Source organism: Colias eurytheme, chromosome 28, assembly GCF_061535395.1.
Source record: "Colias eurytheme isolate Ceu_HAF_F1 chromosome 28, ilColEury1 Martin Lab GWU primary, whole genome shotgun sequence".
NCBI classification, from domain to species: Eukaryota; Metazoa; Arthropoda; class Insecta; order Lepidoptera; family Pieridae; genus Colias; species Colias eurytheme.
Genome location: NC_143007.1, coordinates 1,292,136 through 1,312,248, shown reverse-complemented (window position 1 = coordinate 1,312,248; position 20,113 = coordinate 1,292,136). Strand labels below are relative to the sequence as shown.

The 20,113-nt window shown below is 32.8% G+C and overlaps 2 protein-coding genes across 4 annotated transcripts; both read right to left on the bottom strand.

The window, feature by feature from the left end:
- Positions 1–2,035: 2,035 nt before the first annotated feature.
- LOC149896451 (uncharacterized) lies at positions 2,036–9,493 on the bottom strand. Its single transcript, XM_090117633.1, has 6 exons — positions 9,375–9,493; positions 5,616–5,719; positions 5,094–5,197; positions 4,592–4,654; positions 3,989–4,348; positions 2,036–3,562 (listed from the first exon to the last, which is right to left on the bottom strand). The coding sequence occupies exons 2-6, from the start codon at positions 5,716–5,718 to the stop codon at positions 3,356–3,358; spliced, it is 837 nt and encodes a 278-aa protein (XP_089973759.1). The 5' UTR covers position 5,719; positions 9,375–9,493; the 3' UTR covers positions 2,036–3,355.
- A 4,018-nt stretch (positions 9,494–13,511) lies between these two features.
- Positions 13,512–18,864, bottom strand: LOC149896450 (uncharacterized). Of its 3 annotated transcripts, none has more exons than XM_090117517.1 (11): positions 18,680–18,864; positions 17,540–17,610; positions 17,249–17,283; positions 16,831–16,946; positions 16,415–16,515; positions 16,049–16,161; positions 15,553–15,620; positions 15,217–15,385; positions 14,665–14,769; positions 14,104–14,155; positions 13,512–13,679 (listed from the first exon to the last, which is right to left on the bottom strand). In XM_090117517.1, the coding sequence occupies exons 2-11, from the start codon at positions 17,598–17,600 to the stop codon at positions 13,528–13,530; spliced, it is 972 nt and encodes a 323-aa protein (XP_089973643.1). In that variant the 5' UTR covers positions 17,601–17,610; positions 18,680–18,864; the 3' UTR covers positions 13,512–13,527. The 3 variants fall into 3 exon arrangements, with proteins under 3 accessions (XP_089973643.1, XP_089973644.1, XP_089973645.1); XM_090117518.1 differs by lacking the exon at positions 18,680–18,864 and adding an exon at positions 18,395–18,584; XM_090117519.1 differs by lacking the exon at positions 18,680–18,864 and adding an exon at positions 18,303–18,376.
- Positions 18,865–20,113: the final 1,249 nt, after the last annotated feature.

Here is a 20,113-nt window from a genome sequence, read left to right as displayed (position 1 = left end):
ACATTCACAAAAATAATTTGTGTCTTTACAAACTCAAACTATTACAAAATGGACAGACTAGCATGTTTTTGCACACATACATCGATTACACAGAAAAATCTCTATACATATACGTAATAATACAATCGCTCTAAAGGGATGTAACCATATCGATATTACAAAAATAATAATTTTGTTGAAATTAGAATTAACATTAATATTATATTCATAAAAAATACTACACAGGTCATTTGTAACGTTTTCATCATTATTATATGCATACGAAAAAACAATAAAACGCCATTTTATTTGTATTTTAATATGTATTTATTCAACACATCACATATTATATTCAATAAAATAAATATCGGTCCAGAAATTTTTATTATTTCTGTACCGAGGTGTCCATTCTGATTTTCTCCCACAGCATTCAATCCACCTTAGCCTTAAAGCAGGATTTTTTTGTAAATCTGAAATATACGCAATATTCGTACATACATATAAATAAAGTAGCTGCTCCGCACGGTTTCACCCCCGTGGCTCCACTCCTGTTGGTCGTAGCGTGATGATATATACCTTCCTCGATAAATGGGCTATCTAACACCGAAAGAATTTTTCAAATCGGACCAGTAGTTCCCGAGAATAGCGCGTTCAAACAAACAAACAAACAAACAAACTCTTCAGCTTTATAATATTAGTATAGATTACATAATAGAATAATTACAAGATTAACATTACAAAAAAAACGGCTAAATGCGAGTCGGACTCGCGCACGAAGGGTTCCGTACCATTAAAATGTTCTGCCAGTTAAAAGTAACCGAGCGTATAGTTTAATAAATATATACAAGACTTACAAAATAAACATTATACTCCTTTTTATGCAGTTGTGTAAAATTTTAATATAATAAAGATTAATTCTCATCTCATTTCAAATTATACTTAGAAAAATATTTTTTTTATCGACGTTCAAGTTAAAAGCAGTCCGTCACTAAGAAAGTCGTAAAAATTAACGACCTTTTAAGCGACGAGTTTTTAAATTCAACTCTATCACTAAGTTCATAAAGATTAAATTTGAATTTCTCTTCAAGATAGTCTCGCTACATCACTTTACAGTCTCGTGGGGAGTGCGGTTCAATATCGCGTTCTAAATTCAACTTTATCGCTTAGTTCATAAAGATTAAATTTGTATATTTTCTCTTCAAGATAGTCTCGCTACATCACTTTATAGTCTCGTGGGGAGTGCGGTTCAATATCGCGTTCTAAATTCAACTTTATCGCTTAGTTCATAAAGATTAAATTTGTATATTTTCTTTCCATGATAGTCTCGTGAGGCCGCATCAATGATCGAGTACACACATGACTCGATTATTTGTCTTGATCATATCGCTAAACGATACATCGACGATTATTAGAAATTGCATTTAATTAGAAATGTACGTTAAAAAAATAAAAAAATATACACAAATGAAAGGTTATTCCATCTTTTTAAATATTCGACATGTTTGAATTGCTTCTGCAAGACTTGACAGTGCAAAACGGCATTTTTAGCGGAGCACTCGCAGACGTCCTTTCGATGTTTTACGAATACGCAGAGTGTTCGTAATCGATTACGCAAGTAGTTTTTATGAAAGCATAAGATTTTTCGATTCGAATAATCTTATACCTCGGCAAAAGGGGAAACGCCTGCGTGTGTTATCCATTACTTAATGATCTAAGACTATAATATAATATCATTTAATAAATGACTAGATAAACACCACCCGTTATTTTCACTGTTATTTATCACAGTGATTAATAGCATATCACTGTCACAGTATAACAATTCTGAAATATTGTAATACTGTGTCACTGTTCCCTTCTGTACTCACATCTGGACAAACTTTCCTCTTTTCAAGTTGGTATACGTTTTTTGTATAAAAGTAAGAAATTGGATTGCACTCTCCGAAATAAGCCACTTCGTTCACCAATTCTATCACTATGAGGCCTCCACACTAAGCGACGATAAAAACGCGGCAAAATAGAAAGCCTGTAGCTAACTGTCAAAAAAACCGCGCTTCTTTGTGACAACTGTCAAATATTTGAATACCTATTTAAAAAAGCGATAGAAATATTATAGAAATAAGATTTTTTCTTCGCATTCACGTAAAATAAATTATTGTGTTTTTATTGTGAATTGTCCCAAGAATTAAATTTTCATAACCGCATTTAAAACGTTTCAAATTTTAGCCGAAATATCGTATTTAGTGGTCTAGAGGCCTCCATCCATAAACCTATGTAGACAAAATATATATATTTAGTACTATTTTAAATTTGGCAATAGCTCTAAAGCTTTAGTGTTAGTGTTTTTAGAAGGTGAGTCTAGGCCCAAATTTAGGGCTAGAAAAAATGTCAGATAAGGTACGATGAGATTCAATTAAGCTTTGGATCGATTTGTGATATCATAGGAGTCTGTTCAAGCGAATAAATAATCCAAGAAAAAAAATAACATTTTTTCGATTTCTATTTTTTATATAAATTAATTTATTATCGAAATGCAAAAAGGATTTTTTTTATGTAAATTGTATTTTTCAAATAGACACAAAGGTCATTAACGTTCCTATTTTTTATTTAGTCGTGCAGTACTTATGTAGTACCTACATAACATTAATTATCCGACATCGTAATCGCATTTTGGTGACTGCAACTTACAACTTTTTTTGTAGTAATGTACTCGTTTCGATATTTTATAACCATAGATATGGTTTCTTTTTATGAATAAACTATACATAGATGTTAAAAATTACAAAGACGCGCACTCAGCGTACACGCACATTCATTTAATAGCATAAGAGCTAAGCAATAAGTTTATTTTGTTTATATTCTATTGCATTGGGGTGTTTGCGAATGTAGCTTCATTTATAAACTTTTATTTAAAATGTGATAACATCAGTTCGATTAAAAATAGATATCGTGCTTATTTCAATTAAATTAAACTGAAATATTGATTTTTCTCTGAAACGTTAGTAAATTATTCCATTTCCGTTAAAAATCACAATGAATTTGATCATCAATCGTCCCGTCTGATTGCAAATAAAGAATGTTTCCAAATGACGTTAAAATATGACAGATTAACATCAAATTCTGACAGGTTGACGTCATCTACTCGAATTATTAGATTCTGACAAATTCAAGATGTACATGTACATGCTATATAGATATTAGATAGACACATAACATCGAGAGATCTCCAAAAAACTTCAAAGGATTATTTGCTTCCTTTTCCCAAAGCAGAATAAACAGTATTTTCCCGATATTTGCATCTTGAAAAGTAGCAAAACATCGCCAAAACTTCCTCTATTCCCATATTCTTTTGGCTACAATTTCAATCAGATCTTAACTACTGTATCTGGCAGCCAACACTGATAGCGCTGAACAAGGGCGCAGCCCCTAGGCCTCCATCCCCGTCCGTGACTCCGGCCAGGTACTTCGCCCCCGTACAATCGTCACACGTACAACTATCTGTCAGAGTACATAGTCCCCGGGCGGTGGCAATCGCTTCCCATTTTATTTGTTCGTCCAGCGTCCCGCTTCTGTTAAGAAGGTTCTGGAAAAAGAAAAGTTATTAGTTGTAAATTAAAAAATATGGGTTTTAAATGCGATTTAATTGTTTAACGTATAATACTCGCGTTAAACCAAACACAAGAAAATAGCAAGAATAATATTCGCTATTTCTATTACAAATGTATTTCACATATCAAATCCTGTAAATAATTAGCATATAATACTGAATACAAAAAAGAAACCTCAAGTAGATCCTTGTGTAACAACAATTCACACACCGCAACATAATTCTTCACTAAAACAACTTTTTTGCATCATTCTAAAACATTTAATCAATTAAATCTTTTATTCCAAGTTAATAGTAACTACTTCAAATACATTGTAATGATCCCTGATGCCCTAATTGTTCGAAATAATATTATTACAGCTTTTGACTTTCTAGATTTTTGTAAAGTTTTTTAAAACTTACCTGCATAACTTCAATATTACTCGCTTGCCACATATCAATATCGCGCAACTGTTGTTCTTTCGATCGACTTTTCTTCGGCTTTTTCAACATAGCGCAATAAACTGACAGATCCTCGCTAGGCGCAATCGATGACTCGTCAAACTGCGAGTTTATGTCAAACTGTGACGAGTTAACGTCATATTCTGACGCGTTTATGTCAAATTGTGACGAGTTCATGTCAAATTGTGACGAGTTTGCGTCATATGATGTGGATGCGCCGTCATATTGTGTAGCTGGGTCGTCGTAAATGTGTATTTGGTCTAGATCGTCTAAAGTAGATGTTGACGTAAGCGATGGGTTTTGCAGTTGACGGTAGTTTATCTGAAATTGTTCGCATAAATTACTAGCTGGAACTCGAGGTCCTTTTGGTTGGTGCAGTCAAGTTAATATTTTTAGTGCAATAAAGATTTTATAAATCACTTAATAAATAAATAATTTATATCCCAAAAAAACTTATTTTAGGTTACAAGTAGCAAATATGCTAAACGCTAAAAAAATACTTAAGTAATTATTAACTAAACAAGCGCTGCATTTAAAATAAGAACTACTAAGAAGTAAGTTTACCTGCGTTTGATCGATTTGACTGCAATCACTACCTCGTCTTGGAGTTGGTTTCGCGTCGGATAACTGAAAAATATATATAAACACGGGTTAGAGAATAGACCCTAGTGGCACCCCGTGATCCCATGATGTCTTTAACCGTTGGCGTTAGGGTAATAAAATACCTATGTAAACTCTTTTATTTTATGTGAGGTGTTATTTCTTACACTGGGTCTTGCTGGGTAGGTACATAATCCAATTTAATTAACAGAATTTCGACGTCATAATTTAGTTAATCTTTCCGGAAGTGACCACTACGATTTTTTTAGTAAGTAATCCTTTGTTTTTGTTGCTTTGTTTATCACATATATATCTGTATATATCTGTACAATTGACGATAGTTAGGAATTTAGGACGCTAGAGAGTGACAGGCCATTTTTTACCGCGCTGAAACAACTTCCCATGGAAATTTTCTGTGACCACGGCGAAGCCGCGAGTAACAATTAGTTAATAATAATGTACTTACATCATCATCATCATCGTCCAAGTTTAGTATAGCGAAGTCTAATGGTGATAAATCATCGACTATTCCTTTGCTAGTAGAAGGTATTGGTGAGCCGGGTGTGCCTGCTGTAATAATATTTTACATAAATTATTTAAATAAATAATAATTTAAATTGATATTTATATAAAACTCTTGGGTTGTGTTTGCACTTCGAAATGGCTTGACGGATTTTTATTAATTTTTTGTGTGCAAAACATTGTACATAATAAATAACAATTTTCTTGTGTCCTGACAGAATAACATATAACCGGGTCAGATTGTTAAAAAAACAGCGAACAAATAAAGGACCCAGGTACGTGTATACGATCAATAAGTCAATCAGAAAACATTGATAGCAACATTATAAAAGCTTATTTAAATCGACGTCACCGATTTTGCAAAAAAAAATCTTTTTTTTCGTTATATTGGCATTTAATACGTAATTATTCTCGTACCTAAACAGTTACTTACAAAACAAAAACCTACACAAATATATATAAATACCTTGATCAATACTATGGCTTGATTTCAGCAAGTTCTCTGTAGATGGCTGCTCTTGTTGGTCCCGGCTTCGCGCCTTAAATAAACCGAATTTTACTGGAGCCATACTGGAAAAAAGAGAGTAAATAACGTCAAAATGATTATATAAATGATTGTCAAAAGAAAACAGTTCCTGTTCCCGTGGGATTTCCGTGATAAAACCTAACCTATGTGTTAATCCAAGTTACCCTCTATAAGTGTGCTAAATTTCATTGTAATCGGTTCAGTAGCATTTGCGCGAAAGAGTAGTAACAAACAAGTAACAAACATACATCTATGTATGTATGGATGTATGTTTATGTATACCTATAGGTATACATACATACACATACATCCATCCTCATAAATTTTCGTTGAAGTGATAAATATAACTTGTAGAATGTAGCTCCATTCGCCATTTTATATTTGCAAAGCAAATTTATTAATGTTTAAACCCAATCAATACAAAACGGATAATTCTTATAATATTAAAAAAACCGGCCAAGTGCGAGTCGGGCTCGCGCACAAAGGGTTCCGTAGCAGCAAATATAATAAATTACAGTTAAATCAACCTATCTCAAAAACTATAAGAGATACTTTGATCAAACCAAAAATCGTTGAAAGAGTTAATTAGCATGCATCACCTCTATTTTTTTTAGAATTTTATACCCCGTAGTTATAAAAATAGAGGGGGGGGGACATACTTTTTACGACTTTGAGAGCTGATATCTCAAAAACCGTTCACTTTAAGAAAAATGTTTTTTAGAAAACTTTATATCATTTTAAAAGACCTTTCCATTGATACCCCACACGGGTATGTACATCGAAAAAAAAAATTTCATCCCTCAGTTACATGTATGGGGGGCCCCACCCCCAATTCTTTTTTTTACTATTTAGTGTCATATTTTGTAGCGGTTCATACAACACATATTCCCATCAAATTTCATCACTGTAGTACTTATAGTTTCCGAGTAAATCGGCTGTGACAGACGGACAGACGGACAGACGGACAGACGGACATGACGAAACTATAAGGGTTCCGTTTTTGCCATTTTGGCTACGGAACCCTAAAAAAACTACCATTCAGGGATCACATGACGTACATATCCAACAGTGAAAGCATTTTTGAAATCGTTCCAGTAGTTCGTAATGTTAGCACGATCAAACAAACAAACTCTTCAGCTTCATATCATGAGTATAGACTAAGTAGACTAAGTATAGACTATATTGTGATATCACGATCAATAGATAATATAACCTATCATTCATTTCTTTATTCAAAACTGTTATTAAACGTAAAACTAAAGAAAATTGTAATAAAAATATTGCTCATACAGTTAAAAATAATATTCTTAGGGATTTTAAATTCAACGAAGAAATTTTTATTCCTTACAAAATGATTTTATATGTCTACCTTCAACAATAAAATATTAATCGACTAAAAATGATAATTAACACAACTAAACACAACCAAAACGACCGTTACGTCTGAGAGCCCAACGACGGAAAGTGTGTCAAATCCGCTGTTCAGCTCATTTTTATAACCATAAACCACCCACTCGGTTCGGGTTGTCAGTTGGGAATTAATTTATAACAATATATAATTTTACATATTCAAATTTATTTATTCTTTATTTATGAGTGCTTAGTTTAGTTTTAATTTCAGTATAATGGAAGAAGGCTTCGTCGAAGGTCGAAATGGTTTAATTTGCGTAATATAAATATAAGTGAAACTTCTTAGGCGCGTTGAGAGTAAAATTTCAAGATCGCGTCATGACAATACCGTCACGTCATGGAGTAAGGCGACGATTCTTCTACGACGATCTTTGCATCTTGCTAAAGAAGTTTTACTTCTGACACGTGTGCTCGGCACACACGCTTTTTTCAAACTTTGCCCTTTTTATCTGGAACGGCTGGACCGATTTTGATAGGACTTTCACTGAAAGATAGTAGATGTAACCAAGTAAGAATCCAGATACTAAACTTAAGCAATATACTTACACCAGGGTAGAAGCCTTTAAAAATAATAAAAAGTGAAAAAAAATCGCAGTAGGATGAAATCCATTAGAAAAGGAGGAAAATATGATAAAAATGTAAGGAAAAATAAATTTTAATCAATCCTAGTTCGGGAAGTGGGAGGGAGAGAGCTTTTAAGAGAAAAAAATGGTCTCTCAATCAATTCTTTTTCGGCAATTAAGTCAACGATTGAACTTGGCTCCAATTTTTACATTTATGTTTTTGGTGGGATCTATTATATTATCATCTAGAAAAAATCGCTCTAAAGCTAAAGACCACCTGTTGTAACCTAAGTATAGGTACCTAGTACCTACATAGTTAGTTTTAAGGTATTGTATGTACGTAATATCTGTTTCCCTTTTATAAATTCCATTAAAAAACCTAACCACTTTAGCTAGTATACTGTATAAGCATTATATTACCGAAGAGCTTCTTTCATCCAAATAATGCGTGAAATAACACTACAAATATAAATTATACACATAATGTTGTTAAAGTGAAACTTTTATTACATCGTCTCAAACTTTGTGGTCTGTGTAGCGCATGTCGCGTGACGGTCGAACCGTACGATAATTATCGTACAAATACGATAATTTTGTGCCTAAGTTTCACTTTTACCGTGGTTTCATAAAACCACACATTTTTTTTTATTACCCTCATTTTACCCTATTACGAAGCTCATTCAACTTTCAAGTATATTACATATTACGTCATTCAGTTCTCTCACTAGTTTTAGGACACTTATTACTAAATAGACACCTATTATTATAATTATTTCCAGTATAAGACTCCTAGAAAAAATTATGTAGTATGTCCAATTTTATTCTAAGTCTAAAATCTAAATCAAAGTTTTTGCATCAGAGATGTGCTAATTGCAGCTACGCTGTAAAATTCTAATGTGACAAAAAAAGAACGTGTATGCCAAGCAGACGTGTCAGAAGTGAAACTTCTTTGGCAAGATTCAAAGATACCACAATCATCGCGTTACTGTTATGTTCTGGTTATGTTCATTGTGTTGTTAACAGAAATCGCTTGGCTCGCAATTATAGTCTCGTGGACGCTTGGAAATAGTATCACAGCTGTCTGCACTAGAATCAACGATTATATAGGTACGTAGGTATCATAGAAAACAGGAACATTCCTAGACACCTAGGTATACTTTACTCAACATAAAGTCGCAATACCACAGAATAATATCTAGTAACTGCAATACATTGTATTCTCTATAAATTAAAATTTTAAAGGAAAGCGATTTTCTACATACTAAAGTTGGGTGTACAATTTAATGTACACTATCATGCAAAATTCATATCAAAATACCTAGTGGTGTTGTTTTGAAATATTAATCACCTCAAAATATATTCAAATAAATATCATCATAAAACACAATTTTATTAATAACTAGCGGTCCGCCCCGTCTTCGCCCGTGGTACATGTTTACGTTTTCTCTACAAAAGAACCATCCTCGTACTTCAAGGAATATAATAAAAAAAGAATTAACGAAATTGGTTCAGCCGTTCTCAAGTTATGCGCTTCCCAACACATTTTGGGATTCATTTTTATATTATAAGTAGATTATTAATAACGAGAAAACTCTAGATTTAATAACTCTACATCAATACGATATTTTATTAAGTCGTAGTACAAACACAAAAAGATTTATTTTTCTAACTCCTTTAACATTACAGAATTCGCCAAAAAGAAAGACACATTAAACTATTTACTTACATTAGATGTAGAATAAAAATATCCTTTGGTCAAAAATGAAAATTTCCACAAAATTCCAAAATTATCTCTACGAGAATAGATACAAAAATACACTATAAACGTGAAAAATCAATATTTAATTCCATAAAAATACACAGTAAATTGTATACAAAATACTTGATTTTGATATTTGTGTAAAGTACTGAAATACAATAATTACATGTCGAATCCCGCGTGAGACTGAACAAGGAAGCAGTTATCGATTTTCATCTCGTATTATTCGTATCGAGTATCGATATAATCGAAATTGACAACACTAGACTATAAAATTATAATATTTTGTCTTTTACAGAGAGCTGTTCTTCAATTTGTATGTACTTGAAGAAAAAGTCTGTGAAAGCGGAACAGAAATGTATCCCATTATGTATGCGATTTTACTCCCCTATTTTGACTTACCCTGCAGCCCTGTAGCATCGAGTAAGTATTTTTTACAATTTTTATTCAAACGTGATTCAAACCAATATTGGTAAAAAAAGACGAGTTGCACTCCGGGAGTGCCGGCAGAAGTGAAAACTTGATTACCGTTGAGCATGTTTGATATCCATCCGTCTTACGCTTGGTCACGTGCCCTGACGCGAGTTTAAGATTTTATACCCAACGCCGCTAAAGAAGTTTTCACTTCAATTAAGAATTTTATAATACACAGGTGACAGAGTATAGCTAGTAGTTAATTTCTGTATAGTCACAGAATACATAATAGTAGCTAAACGCTAGTATAGTGCCACAAACTTAACTGACCCGGTGACGGTGTCGCTGATGTCGATTTTAGTTCGTAGTTTTAGTAGTTCCAGTTTTTGTCACCGGGTCAGTTAAGTATGTGGCACTGTACATTGCCATTTGTGCTGCACGTTGTATCATATTTATCGATGTATCGATATTACGCTATTCGATAGAATTATTCGTTCTACGCGACAACCCTATGAAAACAGCGGCCATTTTGAATTCGAATTGCGCGCGCATTTTGTTTGTAATACATTTTGAATTCGATTCATTACACATAAATTTGCTTTAGTAATTGAAGTCTTAACTCGTTTACATAAAGTATAATTTTGATTGAAAAATAATTTTATTATGATTTTAATTGGACGATGAGACGAATATCGAGGTACAGGTGCTTGTATTTTCTTATTGCGTTAATTAATTTGAAGGAGTTTGTTAACGATCCTTAGGTATATCTTTGTAAACACTTCAATTCTTGTTTAGAAAGAATGTTTTTGTGATATAATTAATTTGTTTGTTTCCTTGGGAAATGTAGGTGTAGTGTTCACAGTTCAATTAATTTATTTCGTTTAAAATGTATCTTGATAACTTTTAGAGTTGATAAAAAAGGTCGTTATATAATATGTTTCGGTTAATTTTTATGGTTCGTAGGCAGTGGTAACTGGTAGGCAGACTTTAAATTACCTATCTATCGAGTAGGTAGTAGATACCTTAGACTTTAGAGCATATTTACCTACCATAAAATATGAAGGCAGTTTACGGTTATAATTTTCAAATCAAAACGATCATAAGAATTAAGAATTTATCCACTCAATTTTTCTACAGGAATAGATAATATTATAATTTGGAAAATCCAAAAGTGCACGCCTCATAATTTTTTTTTAATAAATATTTATTAATTATTATTTTTGTTTATTTAATAACAATTAAACCACATCGAATCAGACCCTGAAAAATGAAAGGGTTCTATTCCTGAGCATACTCAAGCGTAAGAGAAAAAAAAAGACTCGATTAGTAGGTAAAGTATTTCGGTCGCTATCGTGTTAACAAGAAAAAGGATCCGCACATACAGACACACGGACGTCCAAGACAGAACTTTTTTAAACTGTTTTTTAACTAGTTTAAATAACAAAAATGACATCAAAAATATCATGAACGTTAAAAATAGTGTTTTTTCTTAATATGTGTGTGTATGTATTATCTTACAAGTGCAATGTATGATACATAAAGACATTTTAAGTTTGAAAAATCAGATGTTTTGCGCGAAGTGACAGTAGTACCCACCTCAACGCTTCGCTTATGAGGCGTGCAATATTACTTATGTAGGTAGTTCGTTAGATACATCGCCCATAACAAGGATTTTAACAGCATTTGTTGAAGTTTGATTTTACGAAACTAATATTTTTTAATGTAGGTTCACAATAATATATGATGTACTTAAATTAAACGTTATCGAATTAAGCTTCCAAGGCTCGTGTTTACAAATTGTATGTATTATCATGATAAATATGTATTAGGTACTAGCGGTCCGCCCCGGCTTCGCCCGTAGTACATAATATTTACGTTTTCTCTACATAAGAACCATCCTCGTACTTCAAGGAATATAATAAAAAAGAATTATCGAAATCGGTTCAGCCGTTCTCGAGTTATGCGCTTACAAACACATTTTGCGATTCATTTTTAACCGACTTCAAAAAAAAGGAGGAGGTTATCAATTCGGCCGGTATGTTTTTTTTTTTTATGTATGTACACCGATTTCTCCGAGGTTTCTGAACCGATTTACGTGATTCTTTTTTTGTTCGATGCGGGATGGTGTCGAATTGGTCCCATAAAAAATTTATTCGGATAGGCCTAGTAGTATTTATTTTATGAGCATTTTTGTCTGTATTTGTAAATGTTGCAAGTGCAAGTTTGATGTCGGTTGTTTTTAACGCAGTTATCACTTGTTATATTATAGACTAGCGGTCCGCCCCGGCTTCGCCCGTGGTACATGTTTACGTTTTCTCTACATAAGAACCATCCTCGTACTTCAAGGAATATAATAAAAAAAGATTTATCGAAATCGGTTCAGCCGTTCTCGAGTTATGCGCTTACCAACACATTTTGCGATTCATTTTTATATATAAGAAGAAGAAGACTAGCGGTCCGCCCCGCCTTCGCCCGTGGTACATGTTTACGTTTTCTCTACATAAGAACCATCCTCGTAGTTCAAGGAATATAATAAAAAAAGAATTATCGAAATCGGTTCAGCCGTTCTCGAGTTATGCGCTTACCAACACATTTTGCGATTCATTTTTATATTATAGAAGACTAGTGGTCCGCCCCGGCTTCGCCCGTGGTACATATTTCGCAATAAAAGGTAGCCTATGTCCTTTCTCGGGTATCGAAATATCTCCATACCAAATTTCATGCAAATTGGTTCAGTAGTTTAGGCGTGATTGAGTAACAGACAGACAGACAGAGTTACTTTCGCATTTATAATATTAGTATGGATTAAGAAGATTAAAGAATAATATGTAATTGTACCATCCAACGAGACTAAAGTCGACTCAGAGCATTGCCTTGGTTGTGCCTATTTTATTTGTTGATTTTTGAACATTAACACGTTTTCGTTCGGAAAATCGTTTGTAAACACGGTCGTAATCGACTCATGAATTAATCTAAGAGTGTGTAATCTATACTAATATTATAAAGAAGAAAGGTTTGTAATTATGTATGTATGTATGGTTTTCACGCATAAACTACTGGACCGATTTCAAAAATTCTTTCACCATTAGAAAGCTGCATCTTCACTGAGCAACATAGACTATATTGCATTTTCAAAAAAATTTGAGATCCTTACCAAAAATGCAATAATGTAACCCAAAGAATTTTTCAAATCGGACCAGTAGTTCCCGAGATTAGCGCGTTCAAACAAACAATCTCTTCAGCTTTATAATATTAGTATAGATAAGCTTTACTCTTATTCATGTTGCGGACTAAGTAATAAATCTGATAATTTTCATAAAATCCGGCCATTAGGTACAGTTCGATTTATAAAGCCTAGCTTTCCGCCTGCGTTTTCAAAGAAAAACCCGCATAGTTCCCGTGGGATTTCCGGGATAAAATCTATCCAAGTTACCCTCTATATTATGTGTGATAAATTTCATTGTAATCGGTTCGGTACTCAGTAGTATTTGCCTCCATCCATCCTCACAAACTTTCGCATTTATAATATTAGTATGTGCTAAGGAGTAAGATGTAATATCATTTTGAATATCTATTTATATTTAAGTATTATTCAAATCCGCCAAAGATTTATTGCTCTTTGTAAAAGTATTCTTGTTTTATTTATTTTTTTATATCAATTGTTGTGTTACAAAAAATAAAACCACAATCAAACATTTAAACTTTATTAACACGCAGTAGCATCATGTTCCTCCTCAATATGCTTTTTAAATTCTAGCTTCGAACTGGACTCGAACCCGCACGCTCCACACACGAGAACATCAGCCGCTTCCACCTCTGCACTGCTGAGGTATACCTTGTTACCGAATATCACGTAATCTGAAAGAAATGATAAAAAAAAAACATTATCTAAACTTCTATACAAATAATATAATGAAAAATTTTTTTTTGAAGTGAATAAGTCTAATTTAAAGCGAAGGCTTAAAATTGCAAGGTCGCGTCATGGCAATACCGTCACGTCATGGAGTACGTCGACGATTTTGGTATATATGAATCTTGCCAAAGATTCACTTCTGACACATGTGCTCTCTTTTTGTATATTTGTCGCATTCAATTAGTTTAATCAGACATTTATTAAATTGTTTTTAATATCAGAAATGATAATACATACAGCCAGACGGTATTCTATAACATTTTATGGTTATTGCCATATTTCATACATTCCTGGGTATTATATAAAATACCTGAAGTAAACAGTTTACCGGTAACATACAGATTTCATTAAATTAATTACAAAACGTACCTTCGTCATCCTTTTTTTTATTCTTATGCTCCTCCAACATGTGTTTTGATAACTGCAACAATATTATAATAAATAAATATTTCAGGACAATTTTCACACACGGCACGATCTGATCCCATACTAAGCTTTCGCTTGTGTTATGGAAACCAGATGGCTGATAAACATACATATATAATTTTAAATAATTACTTATAGATAATTAACACCCAGACACAGCAAACATCTATGTTCATCACACAAATATTTGCCCCGGGTGGGAATCAAACCCACGACCTCTGGCTTTGAAGGCAGGGCCACTACCAACCAAGCCAACCGGTCAGTCAATAATATCATACATTAACAGGATATTATAATATTTTTTTAACAATAAACCAAACCGACTTGAAATTTCAGAACTAGACTATATTTAAATAGGACAACAAATTCATCAATCGGTTAAATTTCCATCAATTCTTTAAATCTGCCCCTGTAAATAATTAAATCTGCCTCTGTATATAATTAAATCTGCCTCTATTTGTCCATATAAATAGCTCAATCTGCCCCTATTTGCCCATAACTTGCCTGCAGATGCGTGTTGCCCCTGAACGGGCAGCGCGGGCACTGCAGGGCGATGCTGCCCGACCTGCCCCCGGCCTTCCACTTGCCCCCGCCCGTGTGTTCCGCTGCCTGCAAATACAAAAGAAATATATATATAAGTATTACTTTTTTTAACTTTTTAAATCCATTTTGTGTCTTAGAATGTAATATTTGTGTGTATCTGTGTCTATTTGTGTTCGTTTCTGTATTTAAAATATAAAAATGTTTGTATCTGCGTCTGATCTGTATTTCAAGTTAAGTTCTGTGTACAATTTGCTTGTTTCGATTTCAGTGTCGATACTCTGTATACGTATGTGTCAGTCGATTACTGTGTGTGCGTTTCAGTGTTTGTGCATATATTTGTGTATGCCGTTTACTGTGTGTGTCGATGTCTGTGTGCTTATTTCCGTGTCAATCGATGTCTGTGTGTTTATTTCTGTGTATGTCGATGTATATGTCGATCTATGTGTGACCATATGTGTATCTGTTTAGGTATTTGTGTCTATCGATGTCTGTGTATTTCTGTGTGTTCGTCACCTTGTGCGCGGAGAGCTCGCGAACAGCGTTGCACTTGAACGGGCACAGCTTGCACGAGTACAGGTACAGACGGAACTGAGGTAACGCGAGTAACTCGTGGGGGGGCGGTAGGGCTCCGCGGCGCCTTCGCCCCCCGCGGGAACGACGTTGTAGGTTTGACATTATTGTTCTAAGATAAATAACATGAATAAATTAAAACTTTGAAAGAAAAACTAGCAGTACACACTTTCAAAATTACACATTTCAGTTCCAAAATTATTAATTCTCCGTTTATTTAATTTACTTTCTAAAAAAAATTCAGCAACAAATTAGTTATTCAGAAATTCATAAACTCACTTTGATGCTTGCAAAGCTTTCGCTCGTTCCAATATAAACTGTGGACTAGGCTGTTGTGGTTTTTGTGGCTGAAAAATATAAGAAATGTTAAAAAATAAAAATATACATATTATATTAGTATTTAATATAAGTACTAGTTTTATCCCGCGTCTTCACTTGCGTGGTACATAGTTAAAAAGTATTTGCTAATCTAAACTATAATATTTTACTAATAATTTATCCACACTCACAATGTTTTTTTTGTATATCTTACTTATATTATAATCATGAAAGAATGTCAGGATATATGTATGTTTGTTCTTCTTTCATTTGAATAAACATTGATCAGATTTTGATATTACTTGGCAGTGATTTAGCTTATGTACCTCTCTGTCTAAAAACGGTTTTGTTCGCACAAAGCTAGTAATACTATTGATTTTAAAGATGAGTTTATAAATATGTACATTTTTTCCTAAAAAAAACGCGGTTCTACTGGTATTTATATAAAAATAATCACCTGTTTCTCTACAGGTTTTTCTTCCGTCTGTGTTTCTTCAGCTTCCCCGATTTCCGACTCCAAATAAACTAGCGAACCATTATCACCACCCATCACCATGTATTGTTGATCTTCTGTGAACGAAAAATGAAATGAAATTTATTTTAAAATTTACTAGCGGTCCGCCCCGGCTTCACCCGTGGTACCTACATGTTTAAACTATCCTATCTCTCAAGTTGGATCGAACTGCACATGGTGTGCGAATTTTATTATAATCGGTTAAGTGGTTTAGGAGTCCATTGAGGACAAACATTGTGACACGAGATTTATATATATTAAGATATAAGTAAATTGAAGGCTGATGATTATTATTATTTAATAAAATACCTTCCCCATCTTCATTTGACAGTATACATGTGACAGTCTCTGAATCACCACAGTCTGAACTGCTCGACACTAATTGATAGGAATCTCCTCCATTTTCACATCTGAAACCAATTCAATTCATATAATATTATATTTATTGATATAACACATATTATATGTTACTAGCTAGCTAAAATCTAATAAATTATAAACTTACCTAGCTATCTTGCTTACCAAGAACCACTCTATCTATTAATAAAATGGCATCAAATTCCGTTGTTTTGTTTTAAAGATCTAAGCATACATACATACAGACAGACGTGAGAAGCGACTTTGCTTTATACTATGTAGTGATACCATATCAACATTTTAAAACCTCTCAATAACAATTACACATACACAAATCTGATTTTTCAAGTTACTTCCAAGTTACTTACTTAATCAAAGTCATGTTAAGTAAATCAAGTACAACATTTTTTCCCGATGAATCCACAACTTGCATATATTTAAAATCATCACTGCCTTCTGATGATTCTCCTAATATATGACTTCCCTGTAACATAAAACTTATTTTATATGTCTTTTTTACGATTTTAAACTGGTGTAAAAGTATTGATAAACTTTGTAATAGTGATAGATTAAACCTTGAAATGGATTGAGCAAACAAAATATGCTTTATATTTTTATTAACTTCAAAATAAAGCCAATTAAGAAAATGTTAGTTTGGAGATTAAATTATACTAATAAACGGAAAAAATACTTTTGATATAGGCCCATTCATACTTATTTGTATTATGAACCAGAATGAAGGAAACGAAACTGTTTAAAAATATTTATGAAATAATGGAATCTTACCTCACTTTTGTCATATTCAACTATCTCTAGCTCACCTGAAAATTATAAGTAATAAGATATTTTATTTAACCATTTTAATAAGATATCTATACCAATATTAAAAAGCTGAAGAGTTTGTTTGTATGAACGCGCTAATCTCAAGAACTACTGGTCCGATTTGAGAAATTTAGTTAGATAGCCCATTCATCGAGGAAGGCTATATATCATCACGCTAAGACCAATAGGAGCGATCAATGCGGGTAAAACCGCACCGCACAGCTAGTAGTAAATAAAATCTTAATAAATACCAACCCTCTGTATATTCTACAACCACTTGTTGCTCTTGAGTAGAAGTACCTTCACCGTCTGACATATTTATATATCTGCAAAGATACAAAAAATTGGTTGTCTGTAAAGTCGGTTTACTGACGATAGTTGAATGTGACAACGTCCGATTGTGCTTCTTTGTCGCTCGTTCCGCGCTCGCGCTTGCACTTCAAGCCTTACATGGAACGCCTCAGAGCGAGGTAACACCGCATGAGTCATGTTTTTTCGTGCGTGCAGCCGGCTGTATCGAATTATAAGACGTTGTCACGTCAAAAACACAATTGCCCTTCATGAATAGTGAAACAACTGGAGAATGGCTGGAATATAATCTTGAAATATTTGGTACTTAAATTAAATCTGTACATATATTATAAAGCTGAAGTTGGTTTGTTTGAATGTGCTGATCTCAACTACTGGTCTGATTTGAAAAATTCTTTCGGTGTTAGATATAGATAGCCCATTCATCGAAGAAGGCTATAGGCTATATATCATCACACTAACCAACAGGGGCAGAGCCACTCGGGTGAAACCGCGGAGCGCAGCTAGTTTTATATATACATAGTTATAGAAACTTGTTTATATTAAAGTTTACTATTAAAATAATTATGTACCCAAAGAGTGTAACTTTTTTCTTAGTTCATGTTTTCTTCTTTTTTAATTTTTTGTTTACAATTTTACTGATAGTTTGATAATAAATTGTAAATGAAAGAAGTTAGATACCTACATCGAAAATATTTAATATTATTACTGAAGGTAGAGTTAATTTAATATTCATGGGATTACATATATTCAGAACTACAAAAGCTCTTCTTGAACGTTGGAGAAGGAATAAAGTTTTACCTTTTAGGTACGTATTGATTGAAAACTTATCCCGGATTCATATTTATTTGGAGGAAAACTGTCATGTCAGCCATAAGCTAACAATAATTTTATATCACTTGCATATAAACACATGATTTTAGACGTTAATTTTATTAGAAATATTGAATTAGAACAACAACAAACAAAACGTAAACATTATTTTGTCATTATATTGAAATTTAAAACTTCTTGCAACACTCTTTGACAGTGTTTCTATAATGTTAAAATGTTTTATTTTTATGTTTATTGCAACAAATCACTTACCTCTAATGGCAACAATTACGAAGAGTTCAGAAACTTTCTTTATATTATTATCTTGTGATTTTTTAGCTAACAATTAATAATTTAAACGTGCACGAATTTATAATAATATGTTTTTCTGCCGTATTCGTAAGCTAATTCGCCATTTTATTTTGTTACAGGCGCAAGTCGTAAGTTCTTGCGACGTTTATATAAAGTTGCCATTTCTAAAAATATATATGTACGTATTTTAAATCAATATTTAATTTTGAGTTAGACAGGCTGTAATTATAAATTTTAATACAATTTACCAATCAGTATTAATATTCTTACAACGGTAAGAACAATAAGTGAAAATATTTTAACACATATTTTGATAGAACCAATCATAGATGGCGCTATTCTCAAAGAACTCATTGAATATTTTGTAGAGAAACGATCAATGACTCATACACTATGTAGAGTTTCGCTGTCGCTCTCTGTAGAGTCGTTGACCGACTTTAGAGCTAATGCACTCAAATTGCCAATGGATTGCGCTTTTTTATGACGAACCATACGTCTATTATAAAATCATTACCGCACTAAACGAACGTCTTTATAAATTTAAATTGAACAAAAAAATATTCTTTTTCAATTTTAACAATTAAAGTATGCGTTTTGACGTTACGATGAGAGAGTGACGTAGATTTTCTGAAACGCGGTGACGAAATTTTTTGTGCACTGAGTACATATACGAAATTTTAGAGACTTTATACGGAGGGTCCGTAGCTACTGGTGTCAGCCGGTCTAGGCAAGGAGCCGGTCTAATTCCTCGCCATCAGATATGTTTGAAGCGTATTAAGCAATCATATATGGTAAACTAACTGTTCAAATACTGTCAAGAAAATGATAAAGAGAGACTTGGGTCTCACCCACACGCTAGTAGCTGATTTGACCTTCTTTTTGCTTTTTTTTACGTCATGGTTAGTTATTTTTTTTACGTTGATTGATAAATGTAGAGACATTATTTATAAATAATTATATTTGATACTTATAACTCTTTTTTATTTATATAGTAAGTATTTCTATTAAAATGAAATGAATATTAATTTATATTTAAATTATTTTATATAAATTAATAGTATAGATATAGATTTGTATATTTTATTTAAATTAAATATCTAGTAACAATTTTTATCATATCTTCATTTTACATTATTTAAAAAATTTAGTAGATACTTATTCTAATGTACTTACCCAACAATTAATACTATCTACTAAGTACATTAGCAATTATTCATGATAAAATTTCTTTCTAACCCATTTCTTTAAACCCAGAATAATTACATTAATAACTTTCAAATCACTAGGTAATTAAGTCATTTTTATTTATGACTGCTTTTGATGCATCAACACAGAATACATAATAGTAGCTAAACGCTACAGAACGGACACTCTCCGCCTCCCGCCAAAATTAAA